The sequence below is a fragment of the Sturnira hondurensis genome, unplaced genomic scaffold (assembly GCF_014824575.4).
Source record: "Sturnira hondurensis isolate 20B ecotype Veracruz unplaced genomic scaffold, ASM1482457v3 Scaffold0007401, whole genome shotgun sequence".
Taxonomy (NCBI): domain Eukaryota; kingdom Metazoa; phylum Chordata; class Mammalia; order Chiroptera; family Phyllostomidae; genus Sturnira; species Sturnira hondurensis.
This window is the reverse complement of record NW_028080032.1, coordinates 7,422,579-7,446,572: the sequence shown is the minus strand read 5'-3', so window position 1 is coordinate 7,446,572 and position 23,994 is coordinate 7,422,579. Positions and strand designations below refer to the sequence as shown.

Genomic DNA, 23,994 nt, shown 5'->3' with positions numbered 1-23,994 from the left:
GTTATGGTTTTTAAATCAAGGTTAAACTGACCTTTAGTAATTATAAATTGAGGGATTTTTAACTTGAGGAATCAAAATAAAATTATTTGATTCTGCTGTTTTATATGTGGAGATTTTTTTAACTGCTATTTCAATTTCTTTAATAGTTATAGGATATTTTGGATTTTGTCTTTCTGTTTGAACCACTTAGGATAAATTTTTATTTCATGTGTTTTTCAAATGTATTGACACAAAGTATTTCACATGGTCCTTTATCTAATCTTTGTAGCATCTCTGCCTAACTGTACTGAATCATATGCTTAAAAATAGTTAAAATGGTAAATTTTGTCTCAAATATATTTTACCCCAACCAAAAATAGTTTTAAAAATCTCAGGATTTTTTGCAGATGTAAACAAGTTTGTTCTAAAATTTATGTGAAAAGGTAAAGATTCTAGAATAGCTATAACAGTTTTTAAAAAGGAATAAAGTGGGAGGAATTACTGTATGCAGTGTTAAAGCTTCTTATTTAGCCGGAATATCCAGAGCATTGAGGTTATTGGTGGGGGGCAGACAGAGGTAACGTAACAGAACAGACAGGGAATTGAATAAAGAAGCCTGAACTAGATCCACGTAGACACATCCGACTGATTTTTGACATTGGTGCAAAGACAATTCAGAGGAGGAAAGATAGCCTTTTCAACATATAGTACTAGAACAATTGGACAGCGTAGGCAAAAAAAAAAGAAGAAGAAGAAGAACTTTAACCTAAACTTCACATCTTATATAAAAATTAATTCACTGTGGGTCACAGATTTAAATGTAAAGCAAAGCTATAACACTTTTAGGAAAAAATAGGAGAAGATCTTTACAGCTTAAGACTAGGCAAAGGTTTTTAGACTTGACAACAAAAATATGACCCATAAAAGGAAAAATTGATAAATTGGACTACATCAAAACAAAAAGATTTTTTTCTGTGAAAGACCCTGTTAAAGGGATGAATAAAAAGTCTACACACTAGGCAAAAATATTCACAAACCATAGTTTTGACAAAGCACTTGTATCTGAGTAATATAAGATTAATTCTTATAATTCAGTATAAGAGTATATATTGTATATAAGAGTATAATGCAATATAAGAATATAAGAGTAATTCTCATAATGCAACATTGAAAAACAAGTAATTTATGTAGAAAAGGGACAAAAGACATGAGGAAGCACTTCACCAAGGAGGATATACATACACCAAATAACCAGTGAGAAGATGTTTTGGATCAAAGCTATTAAGGAAATAAAAATTCAAACCACAATGAGCTATCACTGTGCACCTATCAAAATGCTAAAATTGAAACTACTAATAATACCAAACACCAAATGCTAGAGAGGTTGAAGAGAAATTGGATCGTGCTGGTGGGAGAGTGAAATGGTACAGACACTCTGGAAAACAGTTTGGTATTTTCTTATAAAATCAGACTTGCTCTGACTGTACAACCCAGCAGTTGCATTCCTGGGCATTTCTCCCAGAGAAATGAAACTGATGTTTAAACAGACACCTGTACAGCAGTATTTAGCAGCTGCATTCATAGTATCCCCAAACTGGAAACAAGCCAAGTACTATTCAGCAGGTGAATGGTTAAATAAATTATGCTAACACATGTTGTGGAATAATACTCAGCAATGAAAAGAAACAAACTCTTGATACAACAGGTTGCGTAAATCCCAAGGAAATTTTGCTGAGTGGGTGAAAATTTAGAAATTGGCATTCTTTGTGATTCTAGTTCTATAACATTTGCAAATAAAAATTTTAGAATGAAAATTGATATAATCTACTGAGGCTTCAACTTTCTCTGACTTCCTCTGACCTCTAGACCCCCTTTAGAAAAAGGGGTCATCTGATTAGATCAGGCCCTCCCACACTGTGATGGAGGAGATGGTACAGAGTGTACGTGCCAAACCAGTCAGGGATTTAGGTTACTTGTCTGACCCCAAAGGGTTGAACGCCAAGCTCCAGTCAGTGTTATTTCAATTTGTAATATCTTCTGTCAATTAGAGATCATAAATATTTGTAAAATACTTGATTTGTGCTCTAGTAAATATTATTTATTGACTTATTTTAAATTGAGGTTATTTTCATAATGGCATACCTTGCAATATTCTGAATCCATCTAACTTCAGACTTTGTTGCTTATAGCTGAAAAATAATTAATATTTTTAAGATTCCTAGTAAGAATCTTGACTTAACGCTGCTGACGTTTTTCCCATTTGGAAAGAGGGCTCCGTGCACATAAACAAGCTTTTGTGCTGGAGATAGCCGTGCGGTTGCCAGTGTGGAACTCCGGGTTTTTTCCTCCCGATGCCCTGTTGCTCCACCCTCTGAAAGTCCCTGAAATGGTTTTAGAGCATTTCCTTCTAGAGGGATCTCTTCCCCACACTTATTTTTTAAACGTACCAATTTTAAGTTTTAAGATAAAGATGTCGATTTTCTGCCTGATTTTTCGGTGCCCTGTACCTGGGCTGGATCACTCACATGAGTAAGATCCCCTTATGAAAGCGGCATTCAGGAGCACTTATGAAAATAAATGATGGCGTGCTCACCGTTTAGTGTGCCAAGCTTTCCTTGAAAAAGCAGGTAAGTCTATTGAAAATGTGTCTTTTTGTTCTTTGGTGTATGCAGTGTGACGAGACCTGCAGCCCCGGGTGTTCCAGTGCCTTCACACGCTGCTGTTCCTCTGCGCTTGGGACTGTATCTGGGTGCGCGCCTGGTGGAGGGCTGGGCTGTGTCTTCCTAGGCAGATGCAGTCTTGTTCTCAACAGTGGGAGCTGTATGTTTCTTTCTTGTTCTATTTTCCTCAGAGCCTCTGCTTTTCTAGATGTAGGTAGCTCTTCAACACACGTGTGTGCACTTAGAGACTACAAATTCAGTAAAAATGTAAAGCATACGGAATGTCTAAATGGCGCTGTGTAGGCCATTCAGTATGGCTTTCAGTGCAGGCAAAGTAACTTTTCTGTCTTTCTCATTTTTTAAAAGCAAAATAACTGAGGAAATCTAATTCTCTACTCGGAAATTCATGTAAACATTGGTGCTTTAAAAATGGTAATGTTAAACTCAAGTTCCTTCTCTCTGAACTGATTCCAGGATTCTTTTCCATAATTAGGAACAGATCAAACCCTATAACTGCTAACTGAGGGAGTTTGAAACTAACTGTAAAAGTCTTTGTAGGTGCAGTTTTTAAAAAACCGCCCCCCCCCCAGGCTGAAAGAGCCTGTGTGCGGTGGGGTGGTGGGTTTGTCGGGTGGGGTTGTGCCTGCTTTCTGGTCAGTCGCTCCTGTGGGTCAGCACCCCTCCCTCAATTCAGCTTTCCGAAGGCGACCCTAGGTGTCTCCCCAGCCAGCGGGCACTCAGCTGACTGAGCCAGGACCACAGTTTGGGAGAGCAGGTATTCAAGGCAGAAAATGGACCTGCAGACGTCGTGTGAGGGGGGAGGTGGGCAGTAAAGCTGGGATTCTGGCTCATTCCCGACTGTGCAACAGAGGTGGTTATTGTGACGTGGAACTAATATTAAAGTCTGCCCATGCTGGGTGTTTCATCTGCTCCTCGATGTAAGAGGCTAGTGTTCCCAAGTGAAGGCAACACAGAATTCGTATTGAGAAGCAGCCATTCATTTCAATTTTAGAGTTATGTTTATGAGTGCTAACAGCATTGCTATACCGAGGAAAGGATGTATGACACTTTTGTTGACTCGGATATACTTTTTTAAGTGAAAGTTTTATTGAGATATTATTCACATATCATATAATTCACCCATTTAAAGTGACAGTTTAGTGGTTTTTAATATATTCAGAGTTGTACAACCCTGACCTCATCAATTTTAGAATATTTTCATCACATACAAGAAAAAAATCCCACCCCCATTAGCAGTCACTTCCCCTTCCTCCCTTTCCCCAACCCTTGGAAACCGCCAATCTGCTTTTTGTCTCTGGACTTTCCTATTCTGGGCACATCATATAAATTGAATCGCATAATGAGCGGGCCTGTGGGCCCAGCTTCTTCACTTCACACAGTGTTTTCAAGGTTCATCCACATTTAGTATGTTTCAGTACTTCGTTCCTTTCTAAGATTCGGTAGCGTTCCATCGCACAGATACACCACATTTTGTTTATCCGTTCATCTGTCGATGGATACTGGGTTGTTTCCACTCTTTGACTGTTATGAATAGTGTCAGATATACTTTTAATGTTTGTAGTTATTGTATACTAATGATGATGATTTATACAAACCTCCTGATGTTCGATGTCTGTACCTTAGGGATTTTAGGAATTATAAAGTCATGACATACTTTTAAAACTAAACTACGTAAAGTATAAGTCTTTCCTTGTATCAGGCGGCATCATGGTTCTTGTACTAACTGGTGGTTTTCATCATGGTCACTGTTTATTATTCCTGCCTCTCGAAAGTCTCTCCTGCTTTTCACCTGTGGCTTTGGCTGTTTCTTCTGAGCTCCTCAATGACGTTGCTCCCTCGTGTTTCCTCTGGACCACTGCTCCCTGGACAGTCTCATCCGCACCACCTGTGAGCACCTCTGTGGCTGGAACGGGGGAATCTCTGCCTCGAGCCAACCTCTCTCCTCTGATCCCCACAACCAGGACCCACTAGGCTTCCTTTCACATCCATTCACTCAGCAGACTTTCTGGCCCAGAGCAGCAGCCAGGAATGGATAGGAGGAGCTGTGTTGGACTCTGGGGGGTGGGGTGCCACTGTGCTGCTGGGAGAAGGGAGTGAGTGCCTTGGTCTCCTGAGTCTGAGTGAGGAGGGGCAACATCAGAGCTGAGTCCTGAGGAGCGTGAGGTCAGGGAGAGAGGGTGTTTGGGTGGGGAAAGGGCATGTCACGTCACCTTCAAGGACTATAAGGACTTAAGCAGAACTAACAGGACAGTCCTGTGAGCAAGATGCTGGGGAGCCAGGTAGAGGCCATCATGAAGAGACTGGAGGTTTTGGCTGCGGGGCTTGAAAGCCTGAACACCACTGGGAGTCATTAAAAATGCTTTGAGTCAAAAAGTGACCAAAGATCAGTATTTTTGAAAGGCCCTCTGGCAGCAGGCGGGAGGCTGGATTGGGAGGAGCCAGGCCTGAGCTGGGCGTACAGGTGCTACTCTTGTCTAGCCTCGCCCTTTAGGGCGGGGGGCGGGGGGGGGGTCCCTGATGACCCTTAGGCATGTCTCCTGGCAACTTTCTCTCGTTGTCTGTGCCTCCACAGCTGTAGACTTGTCCAGTTCTCACTGTACAAAAATGTCCTTAAGGGCAGGGACAACATTTTATATTTGTGTATCCTCAGAGTCACAGCATAGTGACAGTTGTGGACGCCCCCTAAATGTCTGCTAGATGGATGCATGGTTGTAGGTTATAAGAGTTTTAGGTTGGGTATCAGAACTGTTTGTTTTGTAATTTCTTAAAAGGTGCTGACAGCTTTTTCTGATGTTGTCGGGGTGATTGCTGACCTGTGCAAAGGAGCCAGGGTTGGCCACCCAGAATTTGTCTTCCCAGCCTACACAGTGTGGTGTTAGGTGACTGAATTGTTCTGGGTTGGAATTCTGTCAAAAGAATCAAGAGGTAGAAGAAAAGGGAAGGAAGGGACAAGGAAACAAGCATCCTAGTTTGACAGAGAGGGTAGTTAGGAGAGATTATCTGTATTTAAACACTGAAAAACGAAATGACAGGATGTCTGGGTTTAGCTGCAAAATGACATGTCACAGGGACAGTGGATAGAGTACGGATGGAATGTGATTGGCCATGAGCTGGTAATTATTAAACTTGGGTTATGAATACATTGTGTTCATTAGACTATTCTCTCTACTTTTTATAAAGTTAAAAAATTGTCATGACAAAAAAAATAAGGAAATACAAGTAACAGAACAAGAAATAGAAGTCCAGGTATATTATTTACCCTCCTGAAATGAGCTACAGGAATGTGCGTCAGCGAGGCCTGCAGCCCAGGCCAGCTGGGGTCACTCTCAGAGCTGACCAGGTTGACTTTAGAGGAAGCACACAGCGTTGTACTAGGAGGGTGTCACTGCTTCATTGGCCACGGTTGGGCAGCCTCTAGAACAATCAAGGGTCAAGGGTAAAACTCCTCCCTTAGCCCCAGACACCTCACCCTGGTGAAAATGGCAAAGGGAGCTTCCCCAAGAGCTACTGACTTTGCCTCCAAGCAGCAGTGCCTCGGAGGCCTGAGGGCTTCTCTCCGTGGGCTCTGAGGCCCGGGAAGCTACCATCCTGGGGGCCGTGGCTCCTAACTAAAGGAGGAAAGTCTTGAGAAGAAGACGGCAGGAACTTTGCTTTGAGTGATTAGCCTTCTGGTACTTGGTATTTCAACCAATTGTATGTAGTTCTTAATGTTTTTTAAATTATTAATGAGCATGATAAAACAATGAAAGTTCTGGAGAGTGGTGAAAAGGAATGGTTGTAAGGGCATCTGGGGTAGAAAGCACGGAGCAGCGTTGAGGTGGGAGGTTGGGAGTGGACAGACGGTGAGTGCTAGCTTGCACGCCGGGAATGCGCGGCTCGGTGGTATTCGCCAGCCTGAGGCACTGACCAGAGCTTGGGTATACAGTTTCTGTGCCAGCAAAACCCAGCATTAGGTGGGTGGCAGTGAGGCCAGGTGCTGGACACTGGGATCCAATCCAGGGCCTGTGGTCTCAACACAGAGTTTCATATAGAACTTTGGGTTTTGTTTGTTTGTTTTTTAAAGAAAGTTATTTTGTGTCACAGCAAAACTAAAGGGGATGACAGCACTAGACCCAGATTAGAATATGCTGCTCAGCCTGTGGTCACAGAACCTTCCATCCTCGGCATGACTGAAGCCTGAGTTCTTATGGGAGGAATCTGTCCTCTCTTGGCTTCTAGCCTTGCAGCATCCCAAACTGTGTGGCAAAATGGGCATGGGGAAGCCAGGAGGCCAGATGGCAGCCATGTCCCCATTTCAGCCCTTTCTGGTCTCTATGCAAGATCTTCAGCACCGGCAGAGCCTGGCCTCTCAGATTCAAGGAGCAGAGGGGCTGTAGTCTTGATGGGCCCCCAGACCAGGGGGAGCTGAGCCCTGATGCAGCTGCTGGCCTCAGGGGGCTGTGGGCACGGCCCACAGAGATTCTGCCCTGTACACACAGACCGTGGGTTTTTTCAGAGCCTGGCAGGTGCTGCCTCAAAGTCAAGAATGCTTCACCCTCTCCCTCTCACGTGTGACGGGCTTGGACACAGAATAATCACCGAGGCTCCAGAGCCCCCAGGCCCACCATGCAGTCACCCCATGTCCTCAGCACTTTGGGAACTCTAAAACATCCTCTCTGTTCCCCTCTCACTTCCCAGTCTCCAGGTTGGGCCTTGCCTCTCTTTGTTCCAAAGGACTATCCTCTGATCCAAGTTAAGTTCTTTGGGGACAAACCTTTCAAGTAAAAATGGTCAATTTTTTTCAGTGCAGTTCATGGAACTCTAGTGAAATTGTTCAGGGAAAGGAGTGAGGAAGGAGATTTTAAAAATAATTCTTAATTTCAGAGTTTCCTAATATATAGCCTCTGGACACCAGAATCATCTGGGGAGCTTAGAGCTACAGGAGTAGGAATAGGGCCCGGGGCCCAGACTTTGTTGCAAGCTCTTGGGAGTTCAAGAACCCCGGTCTGGTTCTTGGAATACAAAGATGCATTCGTTCTTGTGTGGGAGAGGGAAATTGCCTTTTCATTCTTTCTCCTACAACAGTTAAAAAGTCATATATTTGTATCTTCGTAGACAGAATTACGGGAATCTTCTTCTCCAGGTTATCTCTGTATACACAGGTAGAATATGTTTATCCCATGCCCTGAAATGGACGTGGATCAAGTGTTGAGAGAATGTAGGGAAGAGCCATTTCCCAGGGTGATGGGTGCCTGAGTGAGGAAGGGAGGACACACTGGGGACAGAAGGGTCAAGTGCAAGTAGTACAGCCCCCCGAAAACACTCGTTTGGCTGGTGCACACAGTTTGTGCTTAGGCAGGGCAGGTCCTCTTTATCATACCTCAAGTCCTGGGTTTGGCTGGGCTTCTGAGTTTTGTTTTTCAGAGTTTATTTAACACATACTGAGCTCCCCCCCCCACCGCCCTGGGCCCAGGCAAGCACACCTTAACCAAACATGCTGCTGAAAATCAAGTCTGCAGCCAGTTGTGGAAATGTACAGGGAAGTAAATTCTAGATGTTCTGGATTGTGGAGGGTAATGCCTGGTTTTTGGAAAGAATGGCATTGGGGGTTTAATTTATGAGTTATAATGAGATTTTCTTCTTGGTATTAAATAGATCTTATTGTAGAAACCCTCATTACCTTTAGTATCAGAAAAGTCCACAAACACATTTTGACATTTTCATAATAATCATGACAGAAAAGTCTGATTGGCATATTATCCTGAAAAATGAAACTCAAAAGTATAAAAGATGTCCTTTAATTTTACAATTAACCACATCTAAGTTATGGTTGTAACCATGAGCCAGTTCTTAGAAGAAGTAAATCTCTATTGTGTCTTCCTGCATTCTCGGGGGAGTGAGGTCGTTATCTTTCCAGTGTCATGTTCACTTATTCAGCAGGTATTTATTAAGCGCCTTGTACATGCCCATCACCGCTTTAGGCACTAAGATGCAGGAATCAGCAACCAAGTTCCTGTCCTTATGGATCCTCTTTTCTGGCGAAGAAAAGGACTGTAAGTGAATGTCCGTGTAAAGGCTGCAGGGAAATCCAACAAGATGAGGAGAGAGACTGGCCCTGGTTGTGCAGTGGTGCTTGGAGATGAGTCTTCCTCTTCACAGCTGGCTTCACAGGATGATTTAAAACCAGTAGTCAAGGGCCTCATCAGTTTCCCCCCCCCCCCATCCTCTCTCAGTCCTGTTCAGAGTACTTTGAAGGGCTCACGTCTCCGTCCTTCATCCCTTCTCGATTGCTGATCCTGCCAGGTCTTGTTTGGCAGTGGTTTTACGTGACCAGTTCTCCAACAATACTTTCACTAAACTCAGATCTGCAAAACTGATTTTGCATTTTCCTGCAGTCTGTGAGTAAGAACTGCCCAATTCAATGCATGTTGTCCCTGTGTAATTTTTATAAGGCCTCCCCTTCCCTCTCAGCAGTTCTTAGATGGGACGCACAATGGGTAGGGTATTAAGCAGGGCTGGATGTTTCTAAGTGGTTGATCCATTCATAAACAGTTTTATGACTTTATATTTCCTGGGAAAGTATGTAACTGTGGAGACTTAGATGATAAACATTCAACAGAATAGAGCCGCTTTTAGAGTAATGTGGGTCTTGCATATCAGCCACACTGGCAGCCAGTTTGTATAGGTTCATTATATTCCTGACTGGATGTGAGTGTGGTGTGGCCCTGCTTTACAAAGCCCTGGGGAGCTGCCCCGAGGAGTGGCCGTATGGACACTTCTGATAAGTCCTCAGAAGGTGCTGTTGGGCACCCAAACTTGTTGGCATCCTGTAATAATTAAAAGCGTATTGTGGGTTTCTTTTAAGTGTAAACACTGAGAACATATTAATGTTTTAAGAGATTAAACTCTATAAACAGAATGGAGTAGATAGAATCTGTTTCCTTCTCCTTTATGAAGTAAAACCTGGGCTCTTCATTCCTCAAGACTGAATAACTTTGTTTATACAATGGTCCTTCCCCAGTCTTACTAAAATGCTTTTATATAAGGACTATAGCCATATTCTCAAGGAGCCTTCTTGTTTGGGATGCGTTACTGTGATAAACAAAAGAAAAGCAAAGAATGTGAGTTTCTCCTTGTCTAGGGTATGGGACTTATGTTATCTTTGCATTTCTGATAGTAATTGGTAGCCAGGGGGAGGATACAAAAGCTTTAAATTCTGTGCCCTGTAATATTCTATGGCCTGAAGAGGTGCCGTTGGAACTTCATTTATGGAACATGAGAAGGAAGTAAAACCAGCACAAAGGCAAACAGAGGAAACCTCTCCCGCCTCTTGTGAGTCTGGCTGTTAAAAGAGGGCGGAGCATTGAAGGTTACTGTGCTGGCGCCTGGGCGTGCAGCTCCCTAGCCTGACCACAGGGTGGGTGCTGCTTCCTGAGAAAGGTAGAAGGTTGGATGGGATTAGAAAAAATCAGTGACTTCTCTGGTTGTCATACTTAGTGTCTGTCCTGGAACACTTATCACCTCTTTCAATAATTGTTTTGTCTGTAGTATCAGTCTGTCTCCAATAGAGCTCCATTCCCCTAAAAAAGGCAGGGAGTACACCGTAATAGCTGGCTGGTACTGCATGTGTTGTGGGTAATAACGAGGACACAGTGGTCCTGCTCGGTAATAAATCCTGAGGTGTATGTTTTCTCATGTTCTTCTATCCCTGAAATCGAGATGAACCTTACGGTCAGGGATTTTTGAAGCATGTGTTGTCACGGTTTAATTGGCGGTGTTTTTTCTTAATAGTAGAAAAAATAATGCCACGGTGGTTTTGATGAACTCCACTAAGGATTTTCATATTCTTGATACAAAGATTTGTATAATGAAATTATTTAAGTTCCAGCGAATGTTATGTTGATTGTCAGTTGATATTCAATATGGTAACATTTGAGATATGGTTAAAAAAAAGACATTTATCCTGAAGTGAGTACACACTGAGCACATAAAGGTCAAAGTAATGAGGGGCACAAGGAGAGGGGCCGCCCACCTCGCCGTAGATGAAGAATTAATTTGAAGCAAACCAGGAGAGTATTTTGTCTGGATGAAGACCCAGGGAGGTAGCGAGGAAACTCACCTGCCTGTTAGTCTGAGAGGTCTTGATGGGTTCTGTGACCTTCAGCAAAACAACGTGTAACAAAGCCAATTTTACCACAGGCTGATTGATATAAATAAGAGTTAAGTGCCTGTGGCACCTCATGGGCATTATAAGGAAATGACAGCAAACGAAACGTTATTGGAAGACCTGCTGTATTACTTTTGGGTTGGCAGTTAAATGAGGGGAAGAAAACAAAAAAACAAAGGGACTGGGCACTGACCCTCAAGTGGAAAAAATTACATTAGTCTCTTTAAAATAAAAGTGTGTTTCATCTGAACTGTTGAACTGAGAAGACTGAGTTCCTGGTGCTGTTCGGTAGCTGACCTAACCACGCTGCCTGTCTTTCTGTCGCAGATTGCCTTCTCCCAGCACAGCAATTTTATGGACCTGGTACAGTTCTTTGTGACTTTCTTCAGGTAATTTCACTCATACAAACTATATCTGTTCTTTTGATTCAGGCACTTAATTCCATTAATGATCTGCTCAGAAAAGATAAATGAATATCCTGAGTTTGCACAACAGATCAAAGTAATTGTGTTTATATTCCTGAAAAGTTACATGTCAGTAACAAGAGCGTAAATTCAGCCTCATCTAGTGAAATGAAAACATTTGCTTTGTATGTTCTGGCTTTTTTGAAACAGCTTTTCATGTACCCTATACTAAAATGTAGAAAATTTGGCTCTTCATATGGGGAGAATTTGGGGGTAAAACAACAATTTATAATGATTACCGGTGAGTGCTACATATGTACTTCCTGTTCAAGAAATGTTTTGGGTGATTATCTGCGGTTTCAAAGGATTTGTTAAGCCCTTGGGACTTTTTTGTTATAGTTTTGTTTTGTTTCTTTTTTCAGTTTAATTTTATTTTAATGAAAATACTATATACACATATTGGAAAACACAAGTCCTACGGCACTAATAAGAGAAAACAGCAGCATCCTGCCCCCCGCCTTACCACTCCTCCCTTCTCCCCAGTTTAAATGGTTTTAGCTATTTTTACTTATCCAGTATTACACTGTTTCTTTATTTTTCAGTTTAGTTATCTTCTGATGTCCTACCGTAGAAGATGAGGATTGATTATTTTATGTTACCTCATTCAACAGTGTCCCACACCACAAGAACATATAAAATCCCCTTTCTCTTATTCACTTAATACAGTTACATCACAGTGCTTAATACAGTTACATCAGTCATCCCTGTTTATGTTATGAACATAAAACTCCTATTCACAGGTAAATTGAATTTTGATTGTACTTCCCCAGTTTTTGGATGGGTGATCACTCTTCACTTCTTCTAAATGTAATATTTCCCATATTTAGTTATTTTCTAATGGTTGGGTTTTCTGTGTGGCCACCTCTGACTCATTCTGCACTCTCACCGAACTGAAAAATGTCTCAGTTGGGTCACACACGGGCAGGTGCCCTCTTGGTTTTAGTTTCTCTTGTAGACGTCTGTCCTAGAACCCCATGGCCTGCTCCTAAGTGCTCTCCTTCTTGAGGCCTGAAGCACAGCTGTCACCTTGGGAGTTTCTTTTGCCTTCATCTTACATCGAAATCTCCGTTTCCCAGATCTTAGGTCTTCATTTCCCCATTTACTCCCTCCTTTTACTGGGGCACATTCTCCAGGAGGTTTCTGAGAAAAGGTGCAGGGGAGTAACTTCTCTGTGACCTTCCTGTCTGAAAAAAATCTTAATTTTACCCTCACAGTGGATTGGAGATCAAATACAGAATTCTAGGTTGGAAATGATTTTCTGTTAGGATTTAGAAGGCATTATGCTGTTCTTCTGTCTTCCAGTATCACTAATAAAAAGGCTAATGCCATTGAAATTTCCACTCCTTGTTTAGAATTTTCAGGAAGTTTCACTGTTAAAAATTATATTGACCCTGGCTGGTGTAGCTCAGTGGATTGAGCACAGGCCTGCAAACCACACAAACGTGGTTCGATTCCCAGTCAGGGCACATGCCTGGGTTGCAGGCCAGTTCCCAGCAGGGGCCAGTTCCCAGCAGGGGGTGCACGAGAAGCAACCATACATTGATGTTTCCTTCCTCTCTCCTTCCCTTTCCCTCTAAAGATAAATAAATAAAATATATTAAAAAAAATTATATTGAGCCCTGGCCAATGTGGCTCAGTCCCTGAGCCACTGGATTGAGTGCCGGCCTGTGAACCAAAGGGTCGCTGGTTCAATTCCTAGTCAGGGCACATGCCTGGGTTGTGGGCCAGGGCGCCAGAAGGAGGCGCTCAAGAGGCAACCACACATTGATGTTTCTCTCCTTCTCTTTCTCCCTTCGCCCTCCAAAAAATAAATAAAATCTTTAGAAAAGTAAATTGTATATTATAAATCACAACTGAAATTGTAAAATCATTTGAACTAACAAATGAAGAAAATGTTAAGAACATGTAGGATGCAGTTAAAGTTGTATATAGAAGGTATATATTTAAATCTGTTGTTCTCCAGCTTAGCTGCACAGTAGAAGTACTTGGGGAACTTTGGATGCCCAAGCCCCATCCCGGACCAGTGACATGAGAATCTCTGGGGATGGGTCAAGCATATGACAGCTCCCCAGCTGATTCCAATATGCAGTTAAGGTTGGGAATCAATGCTTTATAAAATGTTGGAAAAGAAAAAACTCCCCTTTCAATAAATCAGAAAAAGAACTGCTAATTAAACCTAAAAAGAGTAGAAGGAAAGAATATAAATAGAGCAAAATTGATGATACAGGGGAAGAAGTACAATGGAGGGGATTGAAAGAACCACAAGTTGGATCTGCTCTTTGAAAAGGATAAGAACAATGTTGTAAACCCTAGCAAGACCAAGAAAAAAAGAGAGAAGGTATAAATAATCTGTCAGAAATAAAAAAGAGAACATTACTACAGATCCTACAGACGTTTTTCCCTCTACAAGAATACTTTATGAACAACTTTATGGGGATAAATTTGAAGATGGAACAGATGGAATGGAACAATTAAACAACTATATACAACTTACCAAAACAGATACAGAAGAAATCTAAATAGTCCTGTATCTACTTTTAAAACAATATATAATTTTAAATTTTCCCACAAAGATAACTATAGGCCCAGGACATTTCATGGTAACTTACACCCTTTCAAAGAAAAAATAATACCAATATTAACCAAATCTTCTAGAGAACAGAAGAGAGAGTACTCCCCAATTCATTTTATGAATTTAGCACAACCTGACAAGAATATTATGAGAAGCAAATGTATAAGCCAGTCTCATGAAGGAGGAAGCAAAAATCTACCAATAATAATGAACACCTTGGCCAAGGTGGAGGTGGAGGCAGAAACACTGCTTCCTCACACAACCAAAACAAGGATGACAACCAGAACTGCCAGAATAGCAAACTGTGTGGAACTCCAACAACCAAGGAGTTAAAGAAACATTTGTCCAGACCAGTAGGAGGGGCAGAGATGGGCAGCGGGGTGGGCAGAGAGGACCCAGCACATAGCTGCAGAACACACAGGGGAGGGGAGGCTGGCTCACCTTAGAACGTAACAGGTGCGCCAAGATGAAGAAATAAGGCTCAGATGAAAGAACAGATCAGAACTCCAGAAAAAGAGGTAAGCAGTGAGGAGATAGACAACCTATCTGATGCTGAGTTCAAAACAGTGGTAATCAGGATGCTCACAGAATCGATTGAGCTCAGTCCCAAAATGAAGGAAGAAGTGAAGGCTATACAAAATGAAATGAAGCAAAATATACCGGGAACCAACAGTGAAGGGAAGGAAAATGGGGCTCAAATCAACAATTCGAAACAGAAGGAAGAAATCTACATTCAACCAGAACAAAATGAAGAAAGAAGAATTCAAAAAAATGAGGAGAGGCTTAGGAACCTCCAGGACAACTTTAAATGTTCCAACATCCAAATCACAGGGGTGCCAGAAGGAGAAGAGGAAGAGCAAGAAATGGAAAACTTATTTCAAAAAAATAATGAAGGAGAACTTCTCCAATTTAGTGAAGGAAATAGACTTCTAGGAAGTCCAGGAAGCTCAGAGAGTCCCAAAGAAGTTGGGCCCAAGGAAGCACAGACCAAGGCACATCATAATTACATCACCTAAGATTAAAGATAAGGAGAGAATCTTGAAAGCAGCAAGAGAAAAGGAGGCAGTTACCTACAAAGGAGTTGCCATTAGACTATCAGCTGATTTTTCAAAAGAAACCTTGCAGATAAGAAAGGGCTGGAAAGAAGTATGCAAGGTCATGAAAGGCAAGGATCTACATCCAAGATTACTCTATCCAGCAAAATTGTCATTTAGAAAGGAAGGGCAGATAAAGTGCTTCCCAGATAAGGTCAAGTTCAAGGAGTTCATCATCACCAAGCCCTTATTACATGAAATGTTAAAGTGACTTACCTAAGAAAAAGAAGATCCAAACTATGAACAGTAAAATGACAACAGACTCACAATTATCAACCACTGATCCACCCCACCCCCCACCTCCTGCCAAAACTAAACAAGTACTAGAATCAGGACAGAATCACAGATACCATGATGGACACCACATGGAGGGTTATCAGTGGGAAGGGGAAGGTGGGAGAATGGGGCGGGGGAAGGTACAGGGAATAAGAAGCATAAATGGTAGGCATAAAATAGATGGATAGGTTAAGAATAGTATGAGATATTTCTTTGACCACAAGGGACTGAAATTAGAAACCAACCCCACAGGAAAAAACCCAAAACACCCAAAATCATGGAGACTGAATGATATGCTATTAAGAATAGTATGAGATATGGAGAAGCCAAAGAACTTGCATGTATGACCCATGGACATGAACTAAGGGGTAGGGAGGGCGGTTGCTGGAGGGTGCGGAGGTACAGGGTGGTGGAGTATAAAGGAGAAAAAAATTGGGACAACTGTAATAGCATAATCGGTAAAATGTACTTTAAAACCATACCAATAATATAATAAATAAAGACTACTACATCATGACCCAGTTGGGTTTATTTCAGGAATTGCAAGGTTGACTTAGCATCAGAAAATCAGTGTAATTCGTGTTAATCACATAAAGGAGGGGAATAATATCATCATCTTAAAGGGAGAAAGCATATGGTAAGATTTAATATCACTCATTTAAAAATCTTAGGAAACTAAGAGTAGAAACTTCTTTAAATGTATTTGATGACATAAGGGAAGGGGGAGAATGTGGGAAAGGGTACAGGGATTAAGAAGTACAAATTGACAGGTACAGAATAAACAGGGGGATGTTAACAGAATAGAGGGACTTCCCGCCAAGTTGGAGGTATGGGTGGAAATACTGTACCTCCTCGCACAACTAAGTTTAAGGACAACAAAGATATAGAAACAAAAACACAACCAAAACAGACAAAATTGAACTCTACCGAAGTCCAACAACAAACCATCCAGACTGGTAAGAGGGGTGGAGTCTGTGGCTGGCTGAGAGGGGTTGTGCAGGAAAAAGCGGCCTGACCAACCCAGGCCCAGGTGGCGGTTGGCAGATCCCAGGTGTGGGGTGGCAATGGAAAGACCCATTGGGGGTGTAAGGCGGCTGACTGACTGCGGCCACACATTTACACACAGATAAACCAGGCAAAAAAACAAGCAATGAGATAGACTGTGCAACCCAGGGCCCCAGCAATGGGAATTAAAGCCTAAAAGCACCAATTGGAAAAACTTTCAGGGGTTGAGGTGCCGGGAGAAGCTGCCAGCCTCACAGGAGAGTTCATTGGAGAGACCCACAGAGTCCTGGAGGGTGCACAGGCCCACACACCTGGGACCCAGCACCAGAAGGGCCTGATTTGCTTGTGGGAAGCAGCACAGGGGACTGAAATTCGAGAGAGAGCAGAACAAACACCGTTGCTCCCTCCCTGACTCCCCTCCCCCACATACAGCATCACAACCCGGTGCCATGGGTTGCCCCGCCCTGGTGAACACCTAAGGCTCCACCCCTCATACATAACAGGCACGAACGACCAAAACATTATGGCTCAAGCAGAAGAACAGCTCAAAGCCCCAGAGCCAGTACTTCTAAGTGACCAAGAGATAGCCATCCTATCGATGCACAGTTCAAAACACTGGTGATCAGGATGCTCACAGAACTGGTTGATTTTAGTCACAAATTAGATGAGAAAAATGAAGGCTACACTAAGTTAGATGAAGGAAAATGCACAGGGAACCAATAGTGATGGAAACAAAACTGGGACTAAAATCAATCCAGTGGACCAGAAGGAAGAAAGAAACAACCAAACAGAAAGAATGAAGAAACAAGAATTCAAAAAAATGAGGAGAGGCTTAGGAACCTCCAGGACATCTTTAAACATTCCAACATCCAAATTATAGGGGTACCAGAAGGGGAAGAGGAAGAACAACAGGTGGAAAATTTATTTGAACAAATAATAAAGGAGAACTTCCCCAATCTGGCAAAGGAAATAGACTTCCAGAAAGTCCAGGAAGCTCAGAGAATCCCAAAGAAGTTGGGCCCAAGGAAGCACAGACCAAGGCACATCATCATTACATTAGTCAAGATTAAAATGAAGAAGAGAATGCTAGAAGCAGCAAGAGATAAGGGGACAGTCACCTACAAAGGAGTTCCCATCAGACTGTCAGCTGATTTCTCAAAAGAGACCTTACAGGCAAGAAGGGGCTGGAAAGAAGTATTTCAAGTCATGAAATCCAAAGACCTACATCCAAGATTGCTTTATCCAGCAAAGCTTTCATTTAGAATGGAAGGGCAGATAAAGTGCTTCTCAGATAAGGTCAAGTTCAAGAAGTTCATCATCACCAAGCCCTTATTATATGAAATGTTACAGGAACTTGTCTAAGAAAAAGGAGTTAAAAAATATGAACAGTGAAAGCACAGCAAACTCACAGTTATTAACAACCACACCCAAAACAAAAGCAAACTGAGCAGACAGCTACATCAGGAGTGGAGCCACAGAAGAGGAGATCACAAGGAGGGTTAGCAACAGGGGAGTGAGAGGAGGAGAAGAGGGGAGAAGGTACAGAGAATAAGAAGCATAGACGGTGGGGAGAAAATAGAGGGGAGGGCAAGAGTAGTGTGGGAGATGTAGAAGCTAAAGAACTTACAACACATGGACATGAACTAAAGGAGGGGGATGTAGGGGAGGGGTGTGCAGGGTGGAAGGGAATGAATGGGGGAAATGGGACAACTGTACTGGCATAATCAATAAAATATATTTTTTAAAAAAGAACGATAGAAAATGGAGCAGCCAAAGAACTTACATGTATGACCCATGGACATGAACTAAGGCGGGGGACAATTTATACAACTGTAATAGCATAATCAAACAAATATGTTTTCAAAAAAGAAGTGGGAAAGAAAAATCATTACTCACAACATGATTGTATGCATAGAAATTTAAAAGAATCTAAAGATAGGAAGTATTAAAATAAGTGAATTCAACAAAGTTACTGGGCACGGCAATATTTAAAAATCAGTCTGTGCAGAGGCAGACATCTTTTGCAGTTCTTACCAGGGCAGATGCTAGCATGAAAGTCGTACAGCTGTATTTCCCATAGAAAGCCATCAGGTACCCTCCTCCTGCCCTCTCTACCATGAAATGAGAAATCCCTTCCTGAGTGGCGCTGGGGAGCAGATGGCCTCGTGTCGGGCATCATCGCAGCCTGGTGGGCTCATTTCACCTGCTGTAAACTGATGAGAAAGAGCTGTGAAATTAACAGACTGCCTTTTTCAATATAAAATCTTGCTTGTAATATTTTTTAATTCAGTTACTAATGCATTTTGTTCCCCAGAGTGTTGGAGCCCCGCGTTCTGCGTAGCTTTTACTCAGCTTCTGGCTGATGGTATCTCCCCCGAAAAGCAGCTTGAATCTTCCCAATCTCAGAGAGATATAAGAATCCTAATAAAAGAACATATTTAGTGTATCTAGGGAGAAAATAAATTATATCTTTTATATTTCACCAATAAAAATGAAATATGTTTGTTCCACTTTGATAAATAGAATTGTTCAAAATTATAACATATCCAGATCAAGAAAGAATGACTAAGGAAAAGTATGGGAGGGTGTGGAGGCACCAGCCCTGCCAGGTGCTGAGCATTTGGTGGAGCCGCCGTGATCAGGGTGGGCCTGGCACAAAGTCAGATTTCCCGGTGGAACATAATACATAGAAACAGATAAAACTGAAAAGTTTCAAGTTTGTTTTAAGAGATGAAAAAGTAAATGGAAATAAAAGTAGACAGTACCAACAAGAAACTAAAAGATCAGTATAAACTTAATGGGCATTAGTCACATGTAGCTTCCGAGTGCTTGAAATGTAGCTAGTGCAACTGAGAAACTGAATTTTTCATTTTACTTAAACTAATTTAAATATCATTTTAAAACTGTTACTTGATTCATTTATCAGAAAACTTTTAAATACATTTGAGGAAAACTTGCATCTGTGAATTTACTTTTTCACGATTTTTATGCATTTATTTTTAGAGAGAGGGGAAGGGAGAAAGAAAGAGAGGGAGAGAAACATGAGTGTGTGCTTATCCCCCCCCCCCACTGAGGACCTGGCCCGCACCCCAGACATGTGCCCTGACTAGGAATCAATCAGTGACCCTTTGGTTCACAGGCTGGCGCTCAGTCCACTGAGTCACTCCAGCCCGGGCCTGTGAATCTGCTTTGTGAATCAACTTTTTCAAATGTGAATTTTATGAAATCTAAGTGCAGATCAGATATTTTCTGATAAAAATTTAGTGTTCAGATTGAGGTTTTTTTCAAATTGAGATGTTTTCATAAGTATAAAATATACGCTGGATTTTAATGACTTATAATACAAGAATGTAAAATATCTCAATAATTTTTATGTGGGTCACATGTTCAAATGATGTTTTGGATATCTTGGGTTAAATAAGACTTATTAAAATTAATTTTGCCTGTTGTTTTTAATGTGGCTACTAGGACATATAAAGTTACATAGGTAGGTCATACTGAATTTCTGTTAAGCAATGATAGACTACAGAGGGGAAAAGTTTATAAAAAGATGGTGACATAATGCTAAACCAATCCAAATATTTTAAAGCAGAAATATTAAATATTTATTCTGACTTTAAAATTGAATATCAGCATTAAGACAAGAATTTTGTGGGGGGGGGTTTGAATACTCAATAAAAGGACATGAATTCTTATAAAGTAAAAGTTCAGAGTTTCCCTAATTCTAGTCTTCAGAAATTACCGTTATTGGTATCTTGGTGTTTATATTTTCAGAATATTTCTTTGTATATATACACTGCACATAAATAGTAGTTTTTCTGATTCTTTGGTTTATAAAATGGGTTGCCTCCTTTGATATTGTTCTATAACTTCTTTATTCACTGTTCTGTGGTTAACTTTTCCCAGGTGGAAATTCACCTCATTTTTTTAAAAACAGCTTTTCTTGTACTTTGATGACCATATTTTCCATAACCATTCCTCCTTTGACTGACTCTTCCATTGTCCTCAGTTTTTGTTGCCTGCGTCTGCACTTTTCTGTGGGTATCGTCTCTGGGATAGTGTTTGTAATTGCTGTATCGAAGCACAGAAACACTGCCACCTGGCCCCTTAGAACAGTCGGCATGAATTTACATTCCTGCAGCCAGAGTTAATATCTCTTGCTATTTCTGGCTGTCTTTCTTATCACTACTAATATTTCTCAGCAGTCCTAGAAATTGTTGTATTTTTAGTTTTGCTAATCTGGGAGGTATCACTGGTATGTGGTTTTAATTTGGATTTCTTTCCTTATGAGTGATACTCACTGATGTCTTATAGTTCTTACTTTGAATTATCTGTTCATATCCTTTGCTCACATTTCTGTTGGTATGTGTGCCTTTTTCTTATTGAAACTTAGGATCTCATTATATTATAAGAGTATTAACGTGTGTCTTCAGTTGTTTGTCGTTTATCTTTCACTAAGCAGGTCTTTCAGTCTTCCTGTATTGTCTTCAGGAGTATTTTACCTCTTGTTCTTTTTCCATGTTTGGGTCTTCCTTTGTCTGTCTGGAATCTATTTAGATATACCTTTGCTTTTTTCCCAAATGGATAGACTTCAGAAATTTGTCAGGGAATCAAGGCTCAGGATTAATTACTTCAACTACAAGGCCACGCCACCCACTAGCCTGGGAGATCATCTCTATTTAATTCCTTTTTCGGAGTGTGCCAGGCTAATGAGCTCATTGGAGCTGAGCTGGGATCCAGGACTTCTTCCCAAAGGGCGTGATGCCAGCAACAGAAAGTGCTGGAAATTTAGTGAAACTTCTTCCCATTTACAAGGAAGTGTCTCCCTCCCTCCCACAGAAGGGAACTGCCCTCTCCTGTGTTACCACAGAAAACCCAAGATCTCTTCCCACCCCTCCCAACATTTTTGTGTTCTGCTCAGTACTGGACAGCCAGGACACACTGAGGCCAGCGTCTTCCGCAGTTCCTCCAGGGTGGGGCCAAAGAATCGTTCTGAATTCTTGCAAATTCAGCATTTCGTGAATCTTTGCTCAGTGACTTCTACCAAATTATGAGTCCCTCCAAGGTCGTGGTCATTCCTTCCTTTTTTGGCTCAGTGAGCAGCAGGGCCTGGAGGGGTGGTGAGCTTAGTCCAGCTTTCTGCATTTGCATAAAGGTGCCTACCCACCCACTAACCTGTCCTACATATTTTTACTCCTTCAAAACACAACCTAATTGTCTTCTGTGAAGTCTTTTGGCACATTGACCCCAGAGGACACCCCTTCGTAGACTGCCCTACTCATGGTTTCATTATAGCACTTTTTCACTTTTAATGCAGGTATTTAACATTCTAGAGCTTAAGAGCAGACCATAAACAGGTGAACCTACAATTATTTTTAAGATTTTGTTTGTTTATTTTTGGGAGGGAAAGAAACATCAATGTGTGGTTATCTCTCATGTGCCTCGTACTGGGGACCTGACCTGCAACCCAGGCATGTGCCCTGCCTGGGAATCAAACCAGGACCCTTTGGTTTGCAGGCTGGCACTCAATCCACTGAGCCACAGCAGACAGGGCTTGGTCCTGTAATTTGACATGCAGAGGCGAACAGGGCCAATTATAGGCCTCTCCTACAAGTTTTAAATTGGATTGTGACAGTCTGAAACACTTATCTCATGAATCTTAGCCATGGCTATACCTTAAAACTGCCTGGGAAGCTTAAAAAAAAAAAAAGGCAGTAACAGCAGCCTAGATGCTGATTTAATTGGTCTGGCATGGGACCTGATCCTTCTGATACTTACAGGCTCTCTCGTGATTCTTACATTCAGTCGGCATTGAGAAACCCCGAATTAGCTGAATCGTGTGAATTCAGGGGCTGGAGAGCAGTACATCTGTCCGTGCAAACTGAAGCGTAGGAGGTCAGATGGGAAGGAAGATTGTGTAACCACTGGGGGTGTGACCACCGCCTCCGCTCCTGGCAGCTTCATGGTCCCCGTTCTCAGGAGAGCTGGCTGCCATAGGTCTCTGAGAGAGCCCCTTAATTATTTCTCGCAACGCTCAGTGAACGCCTAGGCAGCGGTTCTCTGGGATTTAGATTCTAGATTGTAATTATTTTACATTATACGGGAACCATTGTAATAAGTTTTATTGTTGTTGTTCTTTCTTGCACCATTTTATGGATCTCTCTTCCCTTTTGTTGGATGTTGTTACTGTGTGGGACTGTGTCACGGAGTGCTTCAGAAAAGATCTGAGGAGGAATTTGGTGCTCGTTCTGGGGACCCTTTTAGTCGGAAGATAGAGTGTTGAGTTCTACAACATTGTCTTCTCCTTCTTTGATTGTTTCCTCTCCTCTAATTCTGTGTGCTTGAATTCTGGAATTCTGTCAGATGAATGAGGGCGATTCTGGGTCTGAGCACTGTATTTCTTAGCTGAACTCTGGTTTCCCTTCCCAGCTCCCTTTTGCCCCCCCCCCCCCAGCAGTATCTTCCAGCTTGTTAATTTAACCCGAAGTTGGATTCATTTCTTTTGTTGACTCCATCTAATGAGGCTTTTTGCTATTTTCAGTGCGTTTTATTTCTAATGCATTTTTCTTATACTCTGCTTTGATTTTGTGAATGCAGTTTCCTTTCGTATTCATTTGTGACATACATATTTTATTCTTAAGTCTTACTTTGTGCTGTTAATAACTGTCTCCTCAGCTGTTAGGGTTTTTTGCCTTCATTTGTCATTTGGTCCTTCTCTTTTGCACTGTTGGTCCCCCGCACATGTCTGGTTTTGGTTGTGCAGGAGACTCCCTGTCTGCCTGTGTGTGAATGCTGTTCCCGTCTGTCACAGCCTCCAGTGAGTGTGGGGCAGGAGTTGCTGCTGGGTGAATATTCTGTCAGTTTGTCTTCGGAATGGGCTCTGCAACCTCCGGACCAGCGCTCACTGCCTTAACTGCTGATTTCCATTGCTCAGCACAGGCGAAGACTCAGGAGGAAGCCATCCCATGTGCCCCTCTGAATGCCACTCCCCCAGCACTCTGACACTTCCCGAGCCCCCTTCCTTCTCAGACCCATTGGCTCTGGGCTGGGGGCCCTTTTTCACCTTTTAGCCTTTCCCATCTGTCTTCTATCCTCGTATCCCAACTAAATTGTCATTTGTTGTTGAGGGCGACTAGCACATCTCTCTTGCCAAACTAGTTTTTTTAAGGGCAGTGCTATTTTCATTCAACATTCTCTTACAGAAAAAATGAAATAACTAGAACATGTGTGCAGAACTAGGAAGGACCCCCAGTCCCCCTCCCCCAGCCCGGCAGGGGACCTCAGGGTGAGGCACGTGGCAGCTCTGCACAGGAGGCCTGGCCTGGACTTGGCCAGCACTGCCCACCCAGAGCCCCCTCCCCACTGTGAACCGCAAGCTCAGGTCAGGCTTCCCAACCTCGGGCTTCCTCTGTGCCCTGCCGTGGGCTTTTCCACAGGCCAGACTGCTCTGGACACTTCCTTCTACCCGAGTGGTTCCCCAAGTGGGAGCCAAGGCTGAGGGGCCCAGGCTGTGGCAGCAGGCGGGGAGCGCATCAAAGGGGCTCAGGCATGCTCTGTGGGGCCTGGGTTACTAGTGTGGGAGTGAGCAGGGGTGGCAGCCTGCAGGGGCCCAGTGCGGAGCTCTGGGACTCCAGCAGAGGGGCCGAGAGTCCGTCAGCAGGGTCTGTGTCGAGGTCCAGCCTCCAGTGAGCTTCGCGCAGACTTCACAAAGTCTGCTTCACGTTAGCGTCACAAAGACTCGAGCTTTCCCACCACCAGAGACCCAGGGAGAGACGAG

The 23,994-nt window shown here is 42.5% G+C and overlaps 1 protein-coding gene across 2 annotated transcripts in view; it reads left to right on the top strand.

Moving 5' to 3' along the window:
* The window catches only part of ATRN (attractin), a 167,905-nt gene that overhangs the window by 121,416 nt on the left and 22,495 nt on the right, over positions 1-23,994 (top strand). For both annotated transcript variants that reach the window (XM_037051735.1, XM_037051734.1), the window contains exon 25: positions 11,134-11,195. In XM_037051735.1, coding sequence (XP_036907630.1) covers positions 11,134-11,195 — 62 coding nt within the window. The remainder of the gene's footprint in view (positions 1-11,133; positions 11,196-23,994) is intronic.